This window comes from Bacillus rossius (genome assembly GCF_032445375.1).
Source record: "Bacillus rossius redtenbacheri isolate Brsri chromosome 4 unlocalized genomic scaffold, Brsri_v3 Brsri_v3_scf4_2, whole genome shotgun sequence".
Lineage (NCBI taxonomy): Eukaryota > Metazoa > Arthropoda > Insecta > Phasmatodea > Bacillidae > Bacillus > Bacillus rossius.
The window spans coordinates 40,574,739-40,593,116 of record NW_026962011.1 but is presented as its reverse complement, the minus strand read 5'-3'; the positions used below and the strand labels follow the sequence as shown (position 1 = coordinate 40,593,116).

Below are 18,378 nucleotides of genomic sequence, written 5' to 3'. Positions count from 1 at the left end.
AACTTCGGCTGGTGGGAGAAGCAGGTTGGGCTGTAAAGGAGTTCTCGGGGTTCGGAGCGTGGGGGAGGGGTGTGGGCCGCTGCCCGGACAGTCGCACAAAGAGAAGAGCGTTAGCTCCGGCTGGTGGGAAGGGGAGGTCGGTCTCCCTTCTTTCGAATGTCTAGAAGTGAAAGGGAGGGGGCCCTTTGTCGGGTGTCCTGGTCGCGCCTGCCTGTCTAACCCCAATTCCTTCACACGCACGAGATGGCCGTTTCACGTGCACTGGTTTCCTTGGTGTTGGCGGATCACGGAAAAACACTGGAATTATTAATTTTTGTCACACGCATGGGCGCCAAATGCCATCACCCGGGGTCTTGAACTCGATACCCGGGGTGAGCCTAGTAGTTGCTGGTGTTTCTGTTGAGGTGTTTGTTCTCTGGGAGGGCGCCAGGCTAGTCTTAAAGCATCTAGCAGTTGTGGTGGGTCGTCGGCCCCAGCGTGCACTACTAAGCTCCTAGGCTATATGGTGGCTGAACACAATGAACACACGCACGTAATTACCTGACGGTTTTTGAACGGATGGGAAACGTGGGGAACGGCACGTCCGTCCTAGTTGATGACTCGTTGTCGACTGCCGTTGACCGTGGCCGGCCTAAGAGTGGGGTGCAGCATCAGCCTGCATAGGCTAGGCTAGGGGTGTGGTCTCGCAGCGGGGAAAGGTACTGGCGGGCTTCACTGTCACAGGCAGTACGACGTCAATGCTGGCGAAAAAGGAACCACTCAGCTAGCCCGAGCCCTGGTTACGAAATTTGTGTAAGGCGGGGCTGAAACATTCTGGAAAGTGTGATTAGGCTATGGCTCTCTGAGGTAACAAGTCAGTTAGTTAAAGATGCAGTCATTAAGCTGACTCTGTTTGTTGGGAACAGAAGAAGAAACGATCATGGCTATAAGACAAAAATTTTAAGTCGTTAAGGTTCACGCGGGTCTGGAGGAACTCATAGTAACTTGCAGGAGCGCACAAAGTTTAAAGTGAGATGAAATCACACAGCAGATATCACAGGGTGATAGCCAGTCACAAGGAAATGAGTAAGTTCAATTTACTATAAGGAGACTAACATCTTAGAGTTAGAGGAGGAGTATTTAAGTATTATTTTTGTGGAGGTCAGTTATAAGTTATAGAAAGGTACTTAGAAGGTAAATAGTTGTATACTCTCTAGGATTCTGTTTTGAAGTTCCCAAAAATAAAAATTATAAAATGTGTTAATATTAAAATAATGATTTTTGTAAAGTCAAGACTGATTTGTTACTAGAAATGTGTTATATATTTTTGTTTTAAAATATATGGTATTTTAATGTAGTGTTAAATTATGTTTAAGTAAGCCATATTGTTATCTCCCATCAAACAGCCTGTATTGGATGCTGAATTTAGTTGAAAGATCCTGATAAGATATATTGACTTAAGTCTAAAGATATGGTTACTGTCGTCTCACAGGCCAAGCATTTGTACTACATTGACGACAGTCGTCGTACCCTCCCAGATACAGAGGCCGTACCTGGCCACCGACGCGGGCCTGAGGGGGGCTGTTTTCCCCCCCAGTGAACCCCAGTGAACCCCAGTGTGTGCATCGGCTAGGGACGCACCCGCGTGCGCCCTAGCATGCCAGTGTTTTTATGTAAATATTTCCGTGTATATATGTTTCTTGCTTAAATGACAGTGACTTTGTTTAAGTGTGTAAATAGTGTAACGGTTATGTATGTATTAACTATCGGCAACTATCGTGTAATTCTTGTAAACGTATCGCAGTGTCTGTATGTAAGCGTGGCCTGGCGCTCATCCGCGTCGCGAGGGGTGGCGCTCTCCCACGCCGGCCAATTTCCCCTCCACTCCCCCGCCGCCCGCGCGCGACGGTCCGCGGACGAGCGGGGGAGAGCAGTAGTTGAACTCAGGACTCGAGCAGCGGCGGACGTGCGCTCCGCTCCGCGCTGATCGCGAGACGGGTGTCGAGCTCACGGTCCGGCGACTCAGCCGTAGGACGAGCATCTTTAGCAGCAGCCGTGCTGCCTACGTCGTGCCGCCCAAGCGATTGGGTGCCCGAGCTGCGAGTACGTAAGTTACGTCACGGGCCGGTCATTACGGGACGCGTAAACTTCGTTACGCGTCGCAGAACTATCGCCGACGTTACGAGTCAGTACGTAGGAACTACGCACGCGTCACGTGCCATCACGAACTAGTGGACTATCAGGAACTTTGTTACGTAGGAGATCTGCCAGTACGCGTCGGGACGAGAGAGCCGTACGAGACGGTTACCGGGAGTCCGGGTCATCGTGGGAGAGGCGCGCAACCCGCGACGGATCCGCCAGGCCGCGGCAAGCTCTCTGAACGCAATAAAAGAGCTCGTGAACCGATTAACAGCGAGTGGTCCTTTCGATCTACCTGTCACTCTACCTCACCATCCCTCCAGGTCCCACATTTCCAGGTCCCGGCCACGTCGGCCTGGACCCACACCTCTCCGACGAGAGCAGTACGGGCATAACGGACATTTCTAGCAAACAGGGAAATAGGGACCAGAAGCCGAGGGACGTCAACATATAGAAGAAGAAGTTACCTAAAGCTCTGTAAAGTTGTTTCTCCTTTTGTAAGAAGCTGACACACTAACATCATAACACTACATTAACTTTTAAATAACTTATGGTGCATACACCTGGAGCACCTCCAGTTTCTTTCCTTTGTCATACCCAATGCAAATTGTATAATCCGATCACTGATACCTTCTACCTCCACCTGCCATCCTTCCTTCACTAACAAGCCTACTCCGTTTCCCCTCCTCTCATCATTTCCCATCCAGTACAGCTTATTTGTATGCCCAGTTATATGTATTCCCTGTTAAAGAATAGGCCTACCATATGGTACCAGGATGGAAATTTATGTAAAATATTTTGACAGGTTGCAGTGGTCGTGTCAACAGCCTATTCCAACTGTCCTCATCACGTAATTAAGGAGGATTTCTATGAGCCACCCATGTCAGTGGAAGAAACACTCGCCATGGTGAATAAATTCTCAGAATATGAGCTCACAGTTTTAAACCCAAAGTAAGTGAGAATATTTCATTAGTTTCTTATTGTTACAACCCATTTATTGATGGATTTATAGGTATTCTTATACCAGGCAGTACCCACTCAAGCAAGGGAATTCATTACAGGAAAATAATTTTACCCATGTTCAAGCACAGTGATTTTTTAGGATTCAATTTCTCCTTTTCCAAATTGTGAATCAAAAATATAATGTGTATCATGTGTTTGTATTTACAAAAAAATATCATGAATGTCTTTAGTTATAATAATGTATTCATATTTGTTTACTTGTAGTAATTTTTTTATTATTATTTTTTAGGTTAATTGACCCATGGCCAAACTCGTATGTATTCTCCAAAGCAATTTCCGAGAATGTCATTTTGATTCACGGAAAAGGTTTACCGATAGTAATTGTGAGACCATCCATAGGTGAGATCAATATGATTCCATTAATCTAAAAAACTAATAATGTAAAAGCATACAAAAACTTAAATGAGTAAACAAAATTTAAAAATATCTTCGAACTATTTTTTTTTTCATGATAAAGCAAACAAATCATTAGAAACATTTAAAACATTAAATAAATATCAATTATGTTTATAAAACATATTGCAAATGTTCAAATACCTGTTAAAAGACTAAATAGTTTTTATTTAGAGAAAACCTAACCAAGTCTTATTTCTGGTTATAAAAACATAATAAATATTTAGTAAACTCATTTACCTATTGTAAAGGGCAGTAAACCTCGGTTGCTTTACTGTGAGTAATTTTTTTTTTAAATTATTTTATTTATGTAAGGTTTTTGTCCCAGCAGATTTTCTAATGTTTGCTTGGTTATGTAAATAGTTTTAAAATTTGTGATTCTGAGTAGAAAAAATTATCATATTTGTCATCCGATCATAAATATTTAGTAATTACTTGGGCTCAAAGAGATATGGTTAGTTTCTTTTAGTATTTTTTGTTTTTCTCAATTATATTCTATAATATTTACTTACAGAATTTTTAAACAATTCTTGTATATTAATTATTATATTTTAAAGTTGGTCAACATGTACGATTTGTTACATTTTGGCAGTCTTTTCTACTATTGAGGAGCCACTGGTCGGGTGGTGGGGCAACATGTATGGTCCGATTTCAATTGCTGTTGGATGTGGCTGTGGAATTTTACGTGTGAGTTACAGCAAAAGAGAAGCATTAATAGATATTGTTCCAGCTGATGTGGTTGCCAATTGTATAATAACATCAACAATCACTGTGCACTCAAAGTAAGTACAGTAATCCATTTAATAAATAATATGAATTTTTAATTAATTATTTTATTTACTGGAGTAGGTAGACAACTATAGATTATTAAAAAACATTTTTATAGACTATGTAGGATATGATTCAATGCAGATGCTTGTTTCTGTTAGGTGAAATATGTCTCTGAATTGATTCACAATCATTTGAAATTCATAACAGGTATGTATCTATTTTTCTACATCTTCATTGGAGTGTGTTGCATTTGATATCGTACCTCCTGTAGCAGCTAAGCCCAGCCAGTACCATGGGCCCTATTCTTGAACACTGGCCAGCGGAATTATGTATCGGAATGACATCACAAACTGTCGGAATTATTCCTCCACCTTTGCTGGTGAAATCACGCGAAAGACCAGACCGCGGCACGCGCCAGGTTCAGAGCTGGGCCACAGGTGTCATGCGCGTATCACGTGGCTGCCACTGACGTAAGTCATGCCTCGCGTGCCTGGCCGGATTACAAGGAGTCGTTGCTACCCCCCTTCCAACTACCCTCCCTGCTCATCGTCCTGCCTCAGCGCAGATTTGAGTTTGTTGTTCTTTGGAACTTCGATTTGCTCAAAATGGAGGTTCTGTTGTGGTTCTGAAGTGAATCGGCTTACGGTGCGAGGGGTTCTGGGTTCGATTCCCGGGTAAGGCATGGGTGTTAATCTATGTACGAATATTTGAATGATGATATGATAATAAAAAGCTTCGACTAAGAAAATGTATCTAGTGCTGGTTGTGGGCGAAAGCCGATAACCATTCAACCAATAAAAAGTAAAAAATAAAAATTGTGGTTCTGAAATTCTATAGAATCACTTGGATGGTTGGTTAAGTTAGGTTAGCAAAATTTAAATTGTGTGAAATAGTGTGGATGGCTAATTATATTAGGTTAGCTATATTTAAAACCAGCAATAACTTATCCACCTCATTTTATTTTGTGATGCATATTAGATAAAAATATGCTATGTGATACTGTAGTTAGGCCTGACGTCGTCCGTCCGAAGGCCATAAAGCCCGGCCTCCACCCGCCAGTATTAAACCCCGCTAACGGAACGCAATCCTAGTCCAGGTCACGTGAGTCAAGCGAGCCGACGACGTCGGTGAGTGTTTAAATAGATTACGCCCGTATGCCAACTCCACCAAACAACTCTTATGCTTCATTAATTACGGGGAGTGATTAAGTGATTTTTAATTATCAAAACAACCCTTAAGAGTGAAAGTGCGTCGTATGGGTGCAGCGGTTTTCCCCGTGGGAAACCGCAATTAATTAACGTTCGGAACATCCCTTGCGGCCTTCCGCCAATAATTAACAACAGCATAAATCAACCTAATTATCCTCCCCGTTTTCACCTGCAAATAGCCACTGGAGTAGTCAACAAGTGACAGACAGTCTCCAGCTTGACTTTCTATTTTCAAATATTATTAATCTCAATTTTATTATGTATTATTATTATAGGCCTTCCGCCAATTAATTCAGACAGATGTCATTAAATTACGAGGGTTCTAGAAATAATAATGTCTAATTATAATTATAAATTTGGAATAACGGCACATTAGAAAGTTCGGCGCGTCATGACGCTTCCCCCCCCCCCCAAGCCGGCACAAAGCGGCAGTAGAGTTTTACTCACGGGCCGGGGCGGACACGTGATCCCGCGGGGAGACTTAAACTTTTGTGCTACTGATCTCTTCATGCTGGTAAATATTATAATTCATTAAAACCTCTTTTTTCCTCTCCCCGCGTGCCCCCGTGCCCTTTTCCGGTGCAGGGCTTAACCCGGCCGCGTTAATTTTTGCTCGTCGCGCAACAACGGTTCGCGACGCAGTCACCTTACGGTCCGGGCCGACTCCCGCGGACAGAACTTAATTTAATTCGTCGAGCAGACGCCTGCCGACTACAAACGTAAAGACTATTCTTTTAATATTACTTTCGTGGGCCCGCGACTCACACAGGTGAGCCCGGGCACGAAGCTAATTCCAGTTTATCACGGGAGTGGCCGTTAACCCACTCAAACTCTGCGACGACCCCCAAGCCCATGTAGGGATCTTATTTGCAAGTGCCGCAACGTAACACGTATTTAATTATTCAGTGCGAGTGTGTGTAGTGTCAGCGTATTTGTCCAGTGTAATTGTATAACTTGTGCCCATCCACACTTTGTGAGGTGCGGGATTAAAAACCAGCACCTAATTAACGTGTTCTTTATTTCGTAGACGTCCCCTGAACAGTTAGGAAACAGTCCTCTACACTGTTTAGGGCCAGTGCGTATTAAAAGCAGGGACTCCCTCCCACAATCAACAGCCGCCGATCCTAGTGGAACACGCAGGGGCAAAAACCCACGACCACCTCGGTTAATACTCAAATTAACCTGGCGCCCGCCGGAGATTTCATTAAGAGCCACTAGAACCACTAGGACCGCCCCGAGTCTCGATCACGAGACCGCGGGTGACGGCAGGCCTATCACCGAATCGTAGGTTATTGGATTGAAATTTGATTTATTTATAAAGGAAACAAAAACATTATTTATATAGGCTAAACTCATATGCGATGGGTTTAAGAATATGTCCAATTTACTGCATTCAAAAATTCCAACACGAGTGCTATTCCAACCTTTAATATTCATTTGTTCGTGATAAATAACTTGTAATTGAAATACGATTAAAATTCTAAGAATATAACAATTGTTTCTGTGGTTGGCAATGTCAGGCAATATTAGGTAATGAAAAGTATAAGTACCTATTTACAATTTTTCATTAGGTACTGCCGTCACCCGCGGTCTCGTGATCGAGACCCGGGGCGGTCCTAGTGGTTTTAGTGGCTCTTAATGAAATCTCCGGCGGGCGCCAGGTTAATTCGAGGATTAACCGAGGTGGTTGTGGGTTTTTGCCCCTGCGTGTTCCACTAGGATCGGCGGCTGTTGATGGTGGAAGGGAGTCCCTGCTTCTAATACGCACTGGCCCTAAATAGTGTAGAGGACTGTTTCCTAACTGTTGAGGGGGCGTCTATGAAATAAAGAAAACATTATTTAGGTGCTGGTTTTTAATCCTGCATCTCACAAAGTGTGGATGGGCACAAGTTACACAATTACACTTGACAAATACGCTGACACTACACACACTCGCACTGAATAATTAATTACGTGTTACGTTGCGGCACTTGCAAATAAGATCCCTACATGGGTTTGGGGTTCGTCGAAGAGTTTGAGTGGGTTAACGGCCACTCCCGTGATAAACTGGAACTAGCTTCGTGCCCGGGCTCACCTGTGTGAGTCGCGGGCCCACGAAGGTAATATTAAGAGACAAGTTTTTAAGTTTGTAGTAGGCCGGTGTCTGCTCGACGAATTATATTGTTCTGTTCGCGGGAGTCGGCCCGGACCATAAGGTGACTGCGTCGCGAACCGTTGTTGCACGACGAGCAAAAATTAACGCGGCCGGGTTAAGCTCTGCACCGGAAAAGGGCACGGGGTCATGTGGGGAGAGGAAAAAAAAGGTTTTAATGAATTATAATATTTACCAGTATGAAGAATCAGGAGCACAAAAGTTGAAGTCTCCCCGCGGGATCACACGTCCGCCCCGGCCCGTGAGTAAAACTCTACTGATGCTTTGTGCCGGCTTGGGAGGGGAGGAAGCGTCATGACGTGCCAAACTTTCTAATGTGCTGTTATTCCAATTTTATAATTATAATTAGACATTATTATTTCTAGAACCCTCGTAACTTAATGACATCTGTCTGAATTAGTTGGCGGAAGGCCTATAATAATAATACATAATAAAATTGGGATTAATAATATTTGAAAATAGAAAGTCAAGCTGGAGACTGTCTGTCACTTGTTGACTACTCAAGTGGCTATTTGCAGGTGAAAACAGGGAGGTTAATTAGGTTGATTTATGCTGTTTTTAATTACTGGCGGAAGGCCGCAAGGGATGTTCCGAATGTTTACTAATTGCGGTTTCCCACGGGGAAAACCGCTGCACCCCTACGACGCACTTTCACTCTTAAGGGTTGTTTTGTTAATTAAAAACACTTAATTACTCGCAGTAATTAATGAAGCATAAGAGCTGTTTGGTGGAGTTGGCATATGGGCGTAATACGTATAAACACTCACCGACGTCGACGGCTCGCTTGACTCACGTGACCTGGACTAGGGTTGCATTCCATTAGCGGGGTTTAATACTGGCGGGTGGAGGCCGGGCTTTATGGCCTTCGGACGGACGGCGACAGTATGGTACCTACTTAACATTTTACCTATACATGAAAAATATGGAAAGTTTTGCTGTTTAAAAATTTGATACATATTAGTTTTGTTTTGTGATACGTACTATTACATAGTATAACATAATTCGTTTTTCACACCTAACATTGCAAAAATGTGACATTTTTTGATAGGATCAGAACTAGAGTGGTAGTTTTATATAGACTATTCTTAATTACTATTCGTAAAAAAAAAGTATATCTATTCCGGTATCTAAATGCACTCGCAATGAATCGATTTATAAACGAATTTTGCTCAGTTACAATTGATTGTGAAAATAAAGGTTCTCCTTTTTACTCCTTCCTGTCTTGCAAACCTAGCCAACATTCCTAACGTGCAGGTACACACATGTAAAAAATATCATTTAAAACATACACCAATAAAAACCCACCCAAGAATTATTAAATAAAAAAATACCAAAAATATAGTTTTTGAAAGATTTTCTGACGATTACACTGATTGTTTCCAAACAATCCCTAATTTAATTTACACATTTATAAATGATCTGCTTAACCAAGAAACACTGCATAAAAATTTATTTGCACCTTAAAGTATACACATTAATATGATACGAGTTGGAGCCAATTTAGCAGAAATTATAGACTAAAAAATTTGTCAAGTGATAAGAATTTTTTAACTACCGCATGAATATGTAAACATTTTCGTAAATATTTGTGTTGCTTCCCCCCCCCCCCCCCCAAAAAAAAAAAATAGAAATAATATTGACATTTTAATCCATGGAGGTAAGAAGTTAGGGAGTGGTTGTTTGGCGTGGATGCTGAAGTCATTTTGCTTTTTGGGACACGCCCACTAATGCGACCAAAACAAACGGCGAATACAAGTTTGAAATGGTGTTTTTAATGAAATAAATAATGTCGTGTTGTGCTTATGGTTGTACAAATAGGCTAGCGAAAAAGCAGACGGGAATTACATTTCACAAGTAAGTTTATATCAAACCAGGAGCTTCTATTATTGAAGTGGTGAGATGAATAAGAGAAGACAAGACATGTCTCAAGAAAGATGAAATAGTTATAGTAGCAGGTGGAAATTACGTGTTCAAGAAAGAATAAAAAAATTCGTGTTGTGCTTATGGTTGTACAAATAGGCTAGCGAAAAAGCAGACGGGAATTACATTTCAATATAGGGATAAGGAAAACTAATGAAAAAATTCTGACTCTGTAGTAAGTACAATTTTGTACGAGTAGGTATATTTTGCTGATGACACAAATCTTCTTATAACTCCAGAAAAATATTGGAATTAAAAAATAAAACTGAATTTGAAATAATTAACTTGAATAAGTGGTTTGATGCAAATAATTTAAAACTTAATATAAATAAAACAAAATTTATTAAATTTGGTAATAAAAGACTGCTCGATCAAGTATTATCTGAATTTCAGAATCAAGCGATAAGTCAAACTGAATCAACTAAATTCTTGGGCTTACATATTGATGATAAACTAAAATGGAATGTACATATCAATCAAACTATTCATAAATTAAGTAAAGCTTGCTACGCCCTCAGAATTCTTAGCCAAATTATAGACAGAAATTCTCTACGAACTGCATACATTGCACTTTTTCACACACACATGGTAGGCCTATATGTAATTGAAATATGGGGTAAGTGTAGTAATAGTATTAAAATTTTTAGATTGCAAAAAAAAAAACCATATGTATTATATGTTTAGCTGATACAAGAGCCTCATGTAAACCTTTATTTACTGAGTGGAATATATTCCCTTTTGTTTCGTAATATATTTATAGGTTGCTCTTATTTGTAAAATTGTAAATAATTTTGTAGAATCTGAACATACTGGACCATATATCACAAGATATAACTATAAACTGAAACCAAAATTCCACACTTAAGATGTATAACACTATTTAATAAACTACCTAAAGAAATTATATTACTACAAAATTTTAATGAATTCAAAAAAGTTGTTAGAGAATACATCAAAGGATAAAAATATTTATTTAGCTGGTGAAATAACACCTTGTAATGACAATATAAATAATATGTAATTTGCTGTATAATTAATAGGACACCCTACAAATGATTCAGAGTATATTAAATGAAAAATATGTACTGTTTGTTGTGTTGTGTAAATTGTGAAAATTATAAAATTTGTGATTATTTGTTGAAAGTGTAGATTAGCAAAATTCATTATAATTGTAAACTTGATTATTTTATTGCAATTTTAACTATGTTTAATTTTTGTTTATAATGTGACAAGGTCAATATCCCTTGAGCTGTTGGCTCATGTAGGGATCTGCAGGTGGATTGAAAAAAATTAAAAAAATGAAATAAAATAGATTGTGTTATCTGCATGAAACCATAATATATTTTCCATTGATTTTTGTTGTCCAAATTATATACATTTATGTAATGTCTTGTTATTTGTTAATAAATTATAGTTTTTACTTCAGTACGTCTTGATTTGTAGTTGATTTTGCATAATTTCACCCTATTTTAAATTTGCAACACTGTGCTACCAGCTTGCTTTTACCAAAGCCCAATAATGTACCAATTTTATCGTCGACGATTATAAGACTTAACTTAAAAAATATGGTGAGGAAATGGATGAGGAGAAGTGATTTAATCTGTAAAACATTTCACTTTTAGTTTTATGCAGTGTGGTTTAGTATCATTTTGTTCTAAAATTCCCTCGGCGTAACTTTTCTGTGATTAAAGTAATAAAAATCAATTTCGAAAATATTTCTTTCGAAGTAGTCAAATGTGGATAGTGTTTGATTAGGCTAGGTTAGTAACAACACTAGATTGTAGGTTAGGTTAGTATAGCTACATTAAAAATGCTGTAAAATATTTTTAGTGTTTTTCAGGAATTACCAATTTAAGATGTACCAGTTGCCAGAGGGAAATGCTGAAAATTCATTAATTGCACAGAAAGATAGAGGTGGAATAACATACCCGTCTAAGGACGTGCAAAGTATTTGTAAGATGAAAAGACATTTTTTTCCTCTTTGAATCAGCATATGCATGACATGTCCCCATTGAATAATCATATTGTTTATTTGACAAAAGCAGTTTCTGATAAGTATGTTTGTATAAGGTTCAATTATTTTGCTAAGAATATAATTTAAACTAGTGATTCTGTTCAAAAGATGTTTACAAAGACAATTTTGTTTAAGGGTCAATGAGAATTTTTGCAGTCAAACTTCTAGTAGCTATGTATGCATTCTTCCTTTTGAGCTTCAAGTGATCTTGTTATTCCATTCAAGAATAACTGTTTTACCTATTACAACTCAGAAACATAAGTATTTTTTGTATTTATATGCAGTCTTAGTAAGTATTGATTGGTTATTGCTACATAGTATTTATGTGTGTCATCAAGTAAGGGAAACCAAGAAAAAATCTTGACAAAAATAATTAGGTTTCCTAGAAAAAATTTCTATGAACTAATTTTTGCAAATCTATAGTTGAATGGATATGAATATTAGGGAAATTGTGGGTAAATATTGCCCCCTATGAGAACAAAAAATACAAAAATATAATTTTTGATTTAAATATATCTTCACTAGCAATTTATAATCCTCACTGATCTCAAAGAAGCTTAAGGCACACATTCAAGGCTAAAATTGTGGGATGAAAAATAATTAAAACGTAGACAGTATAAATATATAACACTTGGAATCGCTATAGTAAAAAAAAAAGTTGCGAATGTAATCACTGCAACATTGCTGCAGGTAGGCATGTGTGCCCTCTGTTATAACTGTTACTTTACAGTACTGGCTCCTAAAGTGAAATATTCGTGCAAAGGACTAATTTAGCTCTGAAGAAACTACTGGTATGTTTACTATTGCGTGGCCACTGCAATAAATAAATAAATATATAAATAAAATGCAAAAGTTGTAGCATGTACAAGTTAATATAGGCGAGTGGGCTCGTGACAGCTAATCCATCCATACACATAGGCCTAATAATTATGACGAGAATTTAAATATCAGTTAATTTGTTCATTTCGTTTACAGTAACATGTAGGTAATAAGCTAATATCTTTAACATTGTAATAGTCCGATAAATGAAATGACGAAAAAAAACCTTCTTTAAGCACAAATAATGTAAACAAGGGTACTATAATGTTATTGACACAACATACTGCCTAAATAACATCAATGCACCCTACCTGAATGCTGTTAAGTAAGCAATAAATTAATTTTATAACCCATTTCGTCATTACATATATCGGGATTTATTGCCTTATTTCTACTAAAAAATCACACGTTACAGTCTTGCAACACAACATTATATTTCATTTCATAATCTTAACAAGATAAACTTGGACATATACGCCGTTGGTAGCTAATATCGGATTAACAAAATACAGTATTCTGCATTTAAATGCATTGCAACCAGTGATGTTTTGCTCTCACAAGGGGGCGTGGTCGCTTTTTGTTTTGACTTCAACTGTTAACACAGCAGAGATTACACACACCTACTCCCTAACTTCTTAACTCCATGTTTTAATCACACATTAATATTTTTCTCTGCTTAAAACATTTTTTTTTCATATGTCGTAGAATTTTCCGTTTCTTGGGCGTAACTTTACAATTTTAAATTATTACTTATATATTGATACAGATTAGGTACTTCCACATCCATCAAAAACGGAGAAATGAATAACTGAGAAAATTGTGTTGTAAACATTAAAATAAATTACAGAGATAGTGCTGTTACATGACTATCCCAGGCACAGAAATTGAATTATTTTTATTTTAATAATTTTTAATATATTTATTGTTATTTGTTTATTTTACCATGTTAAATGCTCTATTTTTGTAGTTGGACGTTTCTACGTGTGCTACACTCTATGACGTAGCCCGAGCTGGCATGTGAACAACAATTGGCAAGACCCCTCTTGGACACTATTGACTTTAACGGCAAAAGAAACTTTTCCCACGTATTTTATATAAAAGGATATTCATTTATGGAAATTAAAATTTTAAATTTGTGACATTTTCGTATTTTCATATGTATTGTTGGAAGTCAGTATTTGTTTTGAATTGTTAATTTACAGTAACGGTCTTAGTACTCCGGCCAATGGGAGGCCGAGTTACTTAAGTTAAGAGTTGTTAGAACTTAATTAGAATTAGAAAAAGTTATGGAATGGTGACGGCGTTGATGAAATCGCCCGGGTTTCAATCCCAAATATATTTGACAATCTGCAAAGCTAAGTTAGATCATCCATGTGTAGGGGAACGTGCGGACGTTTGTGACACCATGTTTTGTCTGTGAAATTTTGGTAGAACTACATTAATTTTTTTTGTGTAAACAGCTGTTTCCCTCCAATTGTTGTAGGTGTGTTCTTGAACAGATTCAGATAGTGATGTCTTCTTAATAAATTAAAAACTGTTTTTTACCTAAAATCTGTATGATTCAACATTGAAATTATGACTGTAAATTTCTGTCAACATTGAACTAGAGGTAAGTGTGACAGTTTTATACAAAAGTACTACTTTTAAGGATTATTTGGAAAAAATAACCTTAAGTAAAAAGTTATAGGTTATGAGCCTCTGGCTAAGTTTGTTTTTTATTGCACCATGGGGACGTTTGGGACGCCTAATATAGGGAGGTTTGGGACATTACTTCAAATTTAAATTATTTGTTTTAAATAACATGTAAAGTGTGCAAAAACTAAGTACCTATAACTTAACTTAAATAGCCAAATATTTCAATAGGTCCTACCTTAAGATTAATTAACTGTAGGCCTAGGCCGAAGCTTTGTAACAATTTGTTCAGTTTTAATTTAATGACGAGACATAGTAATGGGAACTAATTAAATTAAGTTTAAGTTAATAATTAGCCATTATGTAAGTAATTGCAAACTTATAGGAAAACCCTGAATTATTGGTTGCAATTTGTAAATTTTTTTAAGTAGACCCTAATCATTACGCCTAAGAATACTTATATGGATTTGTTATAATGAATTTTAGAAATCCTACTGCAAACTTTTTTTTTGAAAATCTAGACTACCCTCAGCATTTGTATAGGCCTAACATCTGAAGCTAACCTAATTTTAAAATCTTATTTCAGGTTTTCCCACAAGATGCCTTTGACTTGCAAGAAAAAACTGAGAGGATAGTCCCAAACATAGGCTTAAGTCAAAATTGTATAAAAGATCAACATTTGAAGAACACTTTTAAAAGTACTACAGAAAAACAATCTGTGTTCTTTAGTCAGTCACTTTTAATTAATTAATATATCTTATTACCTGTGCTTATAAGTATTTGTGTCTGTCCCTAATGTCCCCACTGCAGGGAGGTTTGGGACACTTTGCATACTCAAAGATTTTATTTATTTATAGCCAGCAAGATACTTCAAATTTATGTTTAAAATGGGATCTTTGTGTAGCCAAAGTATCACGTTTGTTTTTTTTGCAGCACTAATCAAAGGTAGATGTAAAAAAAAAATTATAAAAATATAAATTTAAATAATGTCCCAAACGTCCCCACGTTCCCCTAAGGATGTTTAAATAGTCGTGTAATTAAATGTATGTAATTAATATAGGGCACATCCGCACTGATGTGTAATTAGGAATGTATCTTGACGTGAGTAAAACTGACTCATATTATTTTTCGTAAAAGACCGTTTTCCTGCACCGAATGTAATTCTATCCTGTTAACTATGAATAAAAACACTATCTTTCAAAACTAAGTAAGCCCTCCAAAGACAAACATTTTTAGTCAAATTAATATTCTACATACATATCACAGGTCTTACCCAGAGGTGAAATGAGACTGGAATCTCATGTTGTTCTACCCACCCAATATACTGAATTAAGCCAAGGTATATTTTTCTTAAATTAAAGGTTAATGATAATAAACTACATTTTATATATTTTCTTCTATCTAAGATTGAGGACAACGGACATAATAAACTGAAATAATGAACTTTTGTTGGAGATTCATGTGTGCAACATATTTCCTGTTGGTTATAAAGACATAATTATATACCACTTGCCAAGCCAAAAATTATATATATTTATTTTACTAAAGACTAAGTATCTGTTTCATTGTATTTTATTTTATTATTATTTAATATTGTGCATGTTCAGCAAGACTAATTTCTCCATGTTTTTCACTCTACCTAAACATTAGATCTCAGATATTGTTTTTTTCTCTTATGTATTTTATTTCACTTGTTTTCTTTGATAACAAAGTTAATGTATACATAGGAGTGGCGCCCAGTATCAACTACCAAATGAGTTCAAACACATAATTATAAGGATCATTACAAGATGAATAGAATGGGAAAATAACACTTTCATGAGAAACGCTGCTTTCCTCATTGTGATTGGCCTTCTATCAGTGATGTCAACACCAAATGCAACGTTTCCACACTTCCATAGAGACTTTTCGCCAACCAGACAATGTTGATTCCTATAGCCGCTACAGCAGTTCCAAGAATAGACATTTAGCTGCCTGTCGGAATGAAACTTGCTGATCATTCCGCTAGCGAAATTATTCAGACAGCATCAAGAATAGGGCCCTAGTTCCCACTGGCAGAACGTATGCTTTGCACAGCCAAGGGCGCAACTGTGCAGCTGGGACATAAACATTGACGTCGACTGGGGCTACGCCCCCTAGAGCCCGATATGTTATCACACTGTTGCCCCTCTTTCTCCCATCCCATCCATTTGAATCTCCTGCGGCCGACGTATGCGTGTGTGCGTGTGTGAACGCCTGGTAGAGGCAGAGTCTAGCCAATGCCTCGTTCCCTCCTAATTTATATTTAATTATCATTATTGTATTTCTTTTAATTATCCCTAGTGTTGTGTAAGTAAGTTTCAGGGTATAGGTAATACTTTATTTCATTTGTTTTACTTTCGGCAGAAATGCTAAGGGCCGCTACAGACTCAAACTTGCCGAAGGCCATCCAGTTACTGTAACTTTATTTAATTATTTCTTGTTTAACTTAATTATTACATGGTTGCGGTTCATGAACCACCAGGGTAAAATGTAAAAGGGTGTTTGGTGACTTAGGTAGGTAATTAGTTTTATTAAATATGCCACGACTCCAGGGGCGTAGCCAGGGGGGGGGGGGTTAGGGGTTCAACCCCCCCCCCCTCCCTTAGCACCAAAATTTAATTAATTTCTTATTCATCACTCAAACAAATTTCATATTAAAATCAATAAAATTTTTACCATTACAATATTTAAATTTAAGAACCGAAAACTGCTAAAATAGCACTATTTTACACCCAAATTTTCCCTGGAGAGGACCCCCGGACCCACGGCTTTATTACAGGGGGTGGGGGGGGGGGGGGCATGCTTCTCAACGCCCCCCATACACAAATCCTGGCTACGCTACTGCACGATGCGACACGGTTCAGTACTATCTGTCTTGGAGACTAACTCCTCGGTGTGCTGCAGTTCTATTCAGAACTACTTTTTATCACTTTATTGATAGTATAATTAGTAAAACTTCCCGTTCTCTGAGTTTGATTAGGTACATAACTAAATTTTCTAATGTCAGTGATTCCCTCTTATGTCTTTACCATGCCCTCATAAGATCTCTTTACCATGCCCTCATAAGATCAAAATTAGAATATGGTTGTGCAGTTTGGAACTCTATCACGGAAACAAGACTAAGCGTTTAGAAAAAAATACAAATGAAGTATTTAAAATAATGTTTCGAAAGATTTCTTTCAAAAGATGTACCGATTAACTATCTTGAAATGTTAGAAAAATATAATATAGATGTTAAAAGAATTTTTTTTTCCAATATATGGCTATAGAGGTAAAAGAGCATACATCCCGAAAGTTCCAGCCTACGAACTACAGTCACGGAAACAGTGAGATATTTACCTCACCATGGTCATATAAATTGCTTATTCATTGTGTGGCTAGTACTAATAACTGTAGTAACTTACATCATTCAATCCGTTTATAGATGCTCATAAAATTTGTATGAATGACTTGATATAATACACATGCAAAAATATCACAATTCACTTGTAGTAATATAAATCATTAATTTTCATTGATGATAGTTTATGAGTACGTGTATTTTGAATGTGAATATAATAGTGAATTCCTTTGTGTTATTTTTTTTAGTACGTAGTATTTTCAGTGTGTTGTGTATGATTGTTTGGAAATCTGTGAGTACACTTCATATTCAATTTTTTATTCTTCCCCCCCCCCCCCCCCCCCCCATTTTTCCATATTTTTTGTTTGTATTGTATTTATATTTGTATAGCGCCAGTCTATTTTGGACTATGTCTGTTGGCCGGTGCTTAATAAATGTATAAATAAATAAAATATGTTTATGATTGTTGGTGTATCATTATAATTAGTTTTCAGATATATTTGTGTAGCAGCATGTATTAAAGTGATTTTCTTATAGTAAATAATATTTATAAAATGTTGAACAAGTAGGGAAATAGTTTTACAACTCAAAATTCATAATGTGCAAATTACTGCGATTCGAAGGCTCTCTCTGAAGAATTTAAAGCTAGAGACATAGCTTAGCTAACTATGATAAGAATTTGAATTTTTTATGTTAATAATTATAACAATAACTAATACTTATGTTAAGGTTAAAAATATTATCATATTAGTAATATATATTACTGAATTATTTTTTATTTAAATAATCCTTTTTATTTTATATTTTATTTAATGGTTGATGTTTAACATTAAATGGTTGGTTTAGTTTTATTAGCTCTGATGTAACCAAAATGGTTAGCTATGTATATTTTTACTAACATAGTAAAATTTCATGAAAATTCTTAGAAAAACCTTAAAAATACTGGAAAAACTATGGAATTTGTTTT

The 18,378-nt window shown here is 37.0% G+C and overlaps 1 protein-coding gene across 10 annotated transcripts in view; it reads left to right on the top strand.

Moving 5' to 3' along the window:
* The first annotated feature begins 4,098 nt into the window (after nucleotides 1-4,098).
* Nucleotides 4,099-18,378, top strand: part of LOC134542114 (uncharacterized) — a 127,536-nt gene continuing 113,256 nt past the window's right edge. The window contains exons 1-2 of one of the 10 annotated variants that reach the window (XM_063386071.1): nucleotides 4,266-4,316; nucleotides 4,464-4,512. Coding sequence is in view for 5 of the 10 variants with exons in the window: in XM_063386069.1 (XP_063242139.1) it covers nucleotides 4,171-4,316 (146 nt within the window). In the remaining 5 variants the exon portion in view is untranslated. Of the gene's footprint in view, nucleotides 4,317-4,463; nucleotides 4,513-13,385; nucleotides 14,028-14,058; nucleotides 14,779-18,378 lie in introns of those variants that run through there. The other 9 variants (XM_063386073.1, XM_063386072.1, XM_063386069.1 and 6 more) reach the window with 9 other exon arrangements.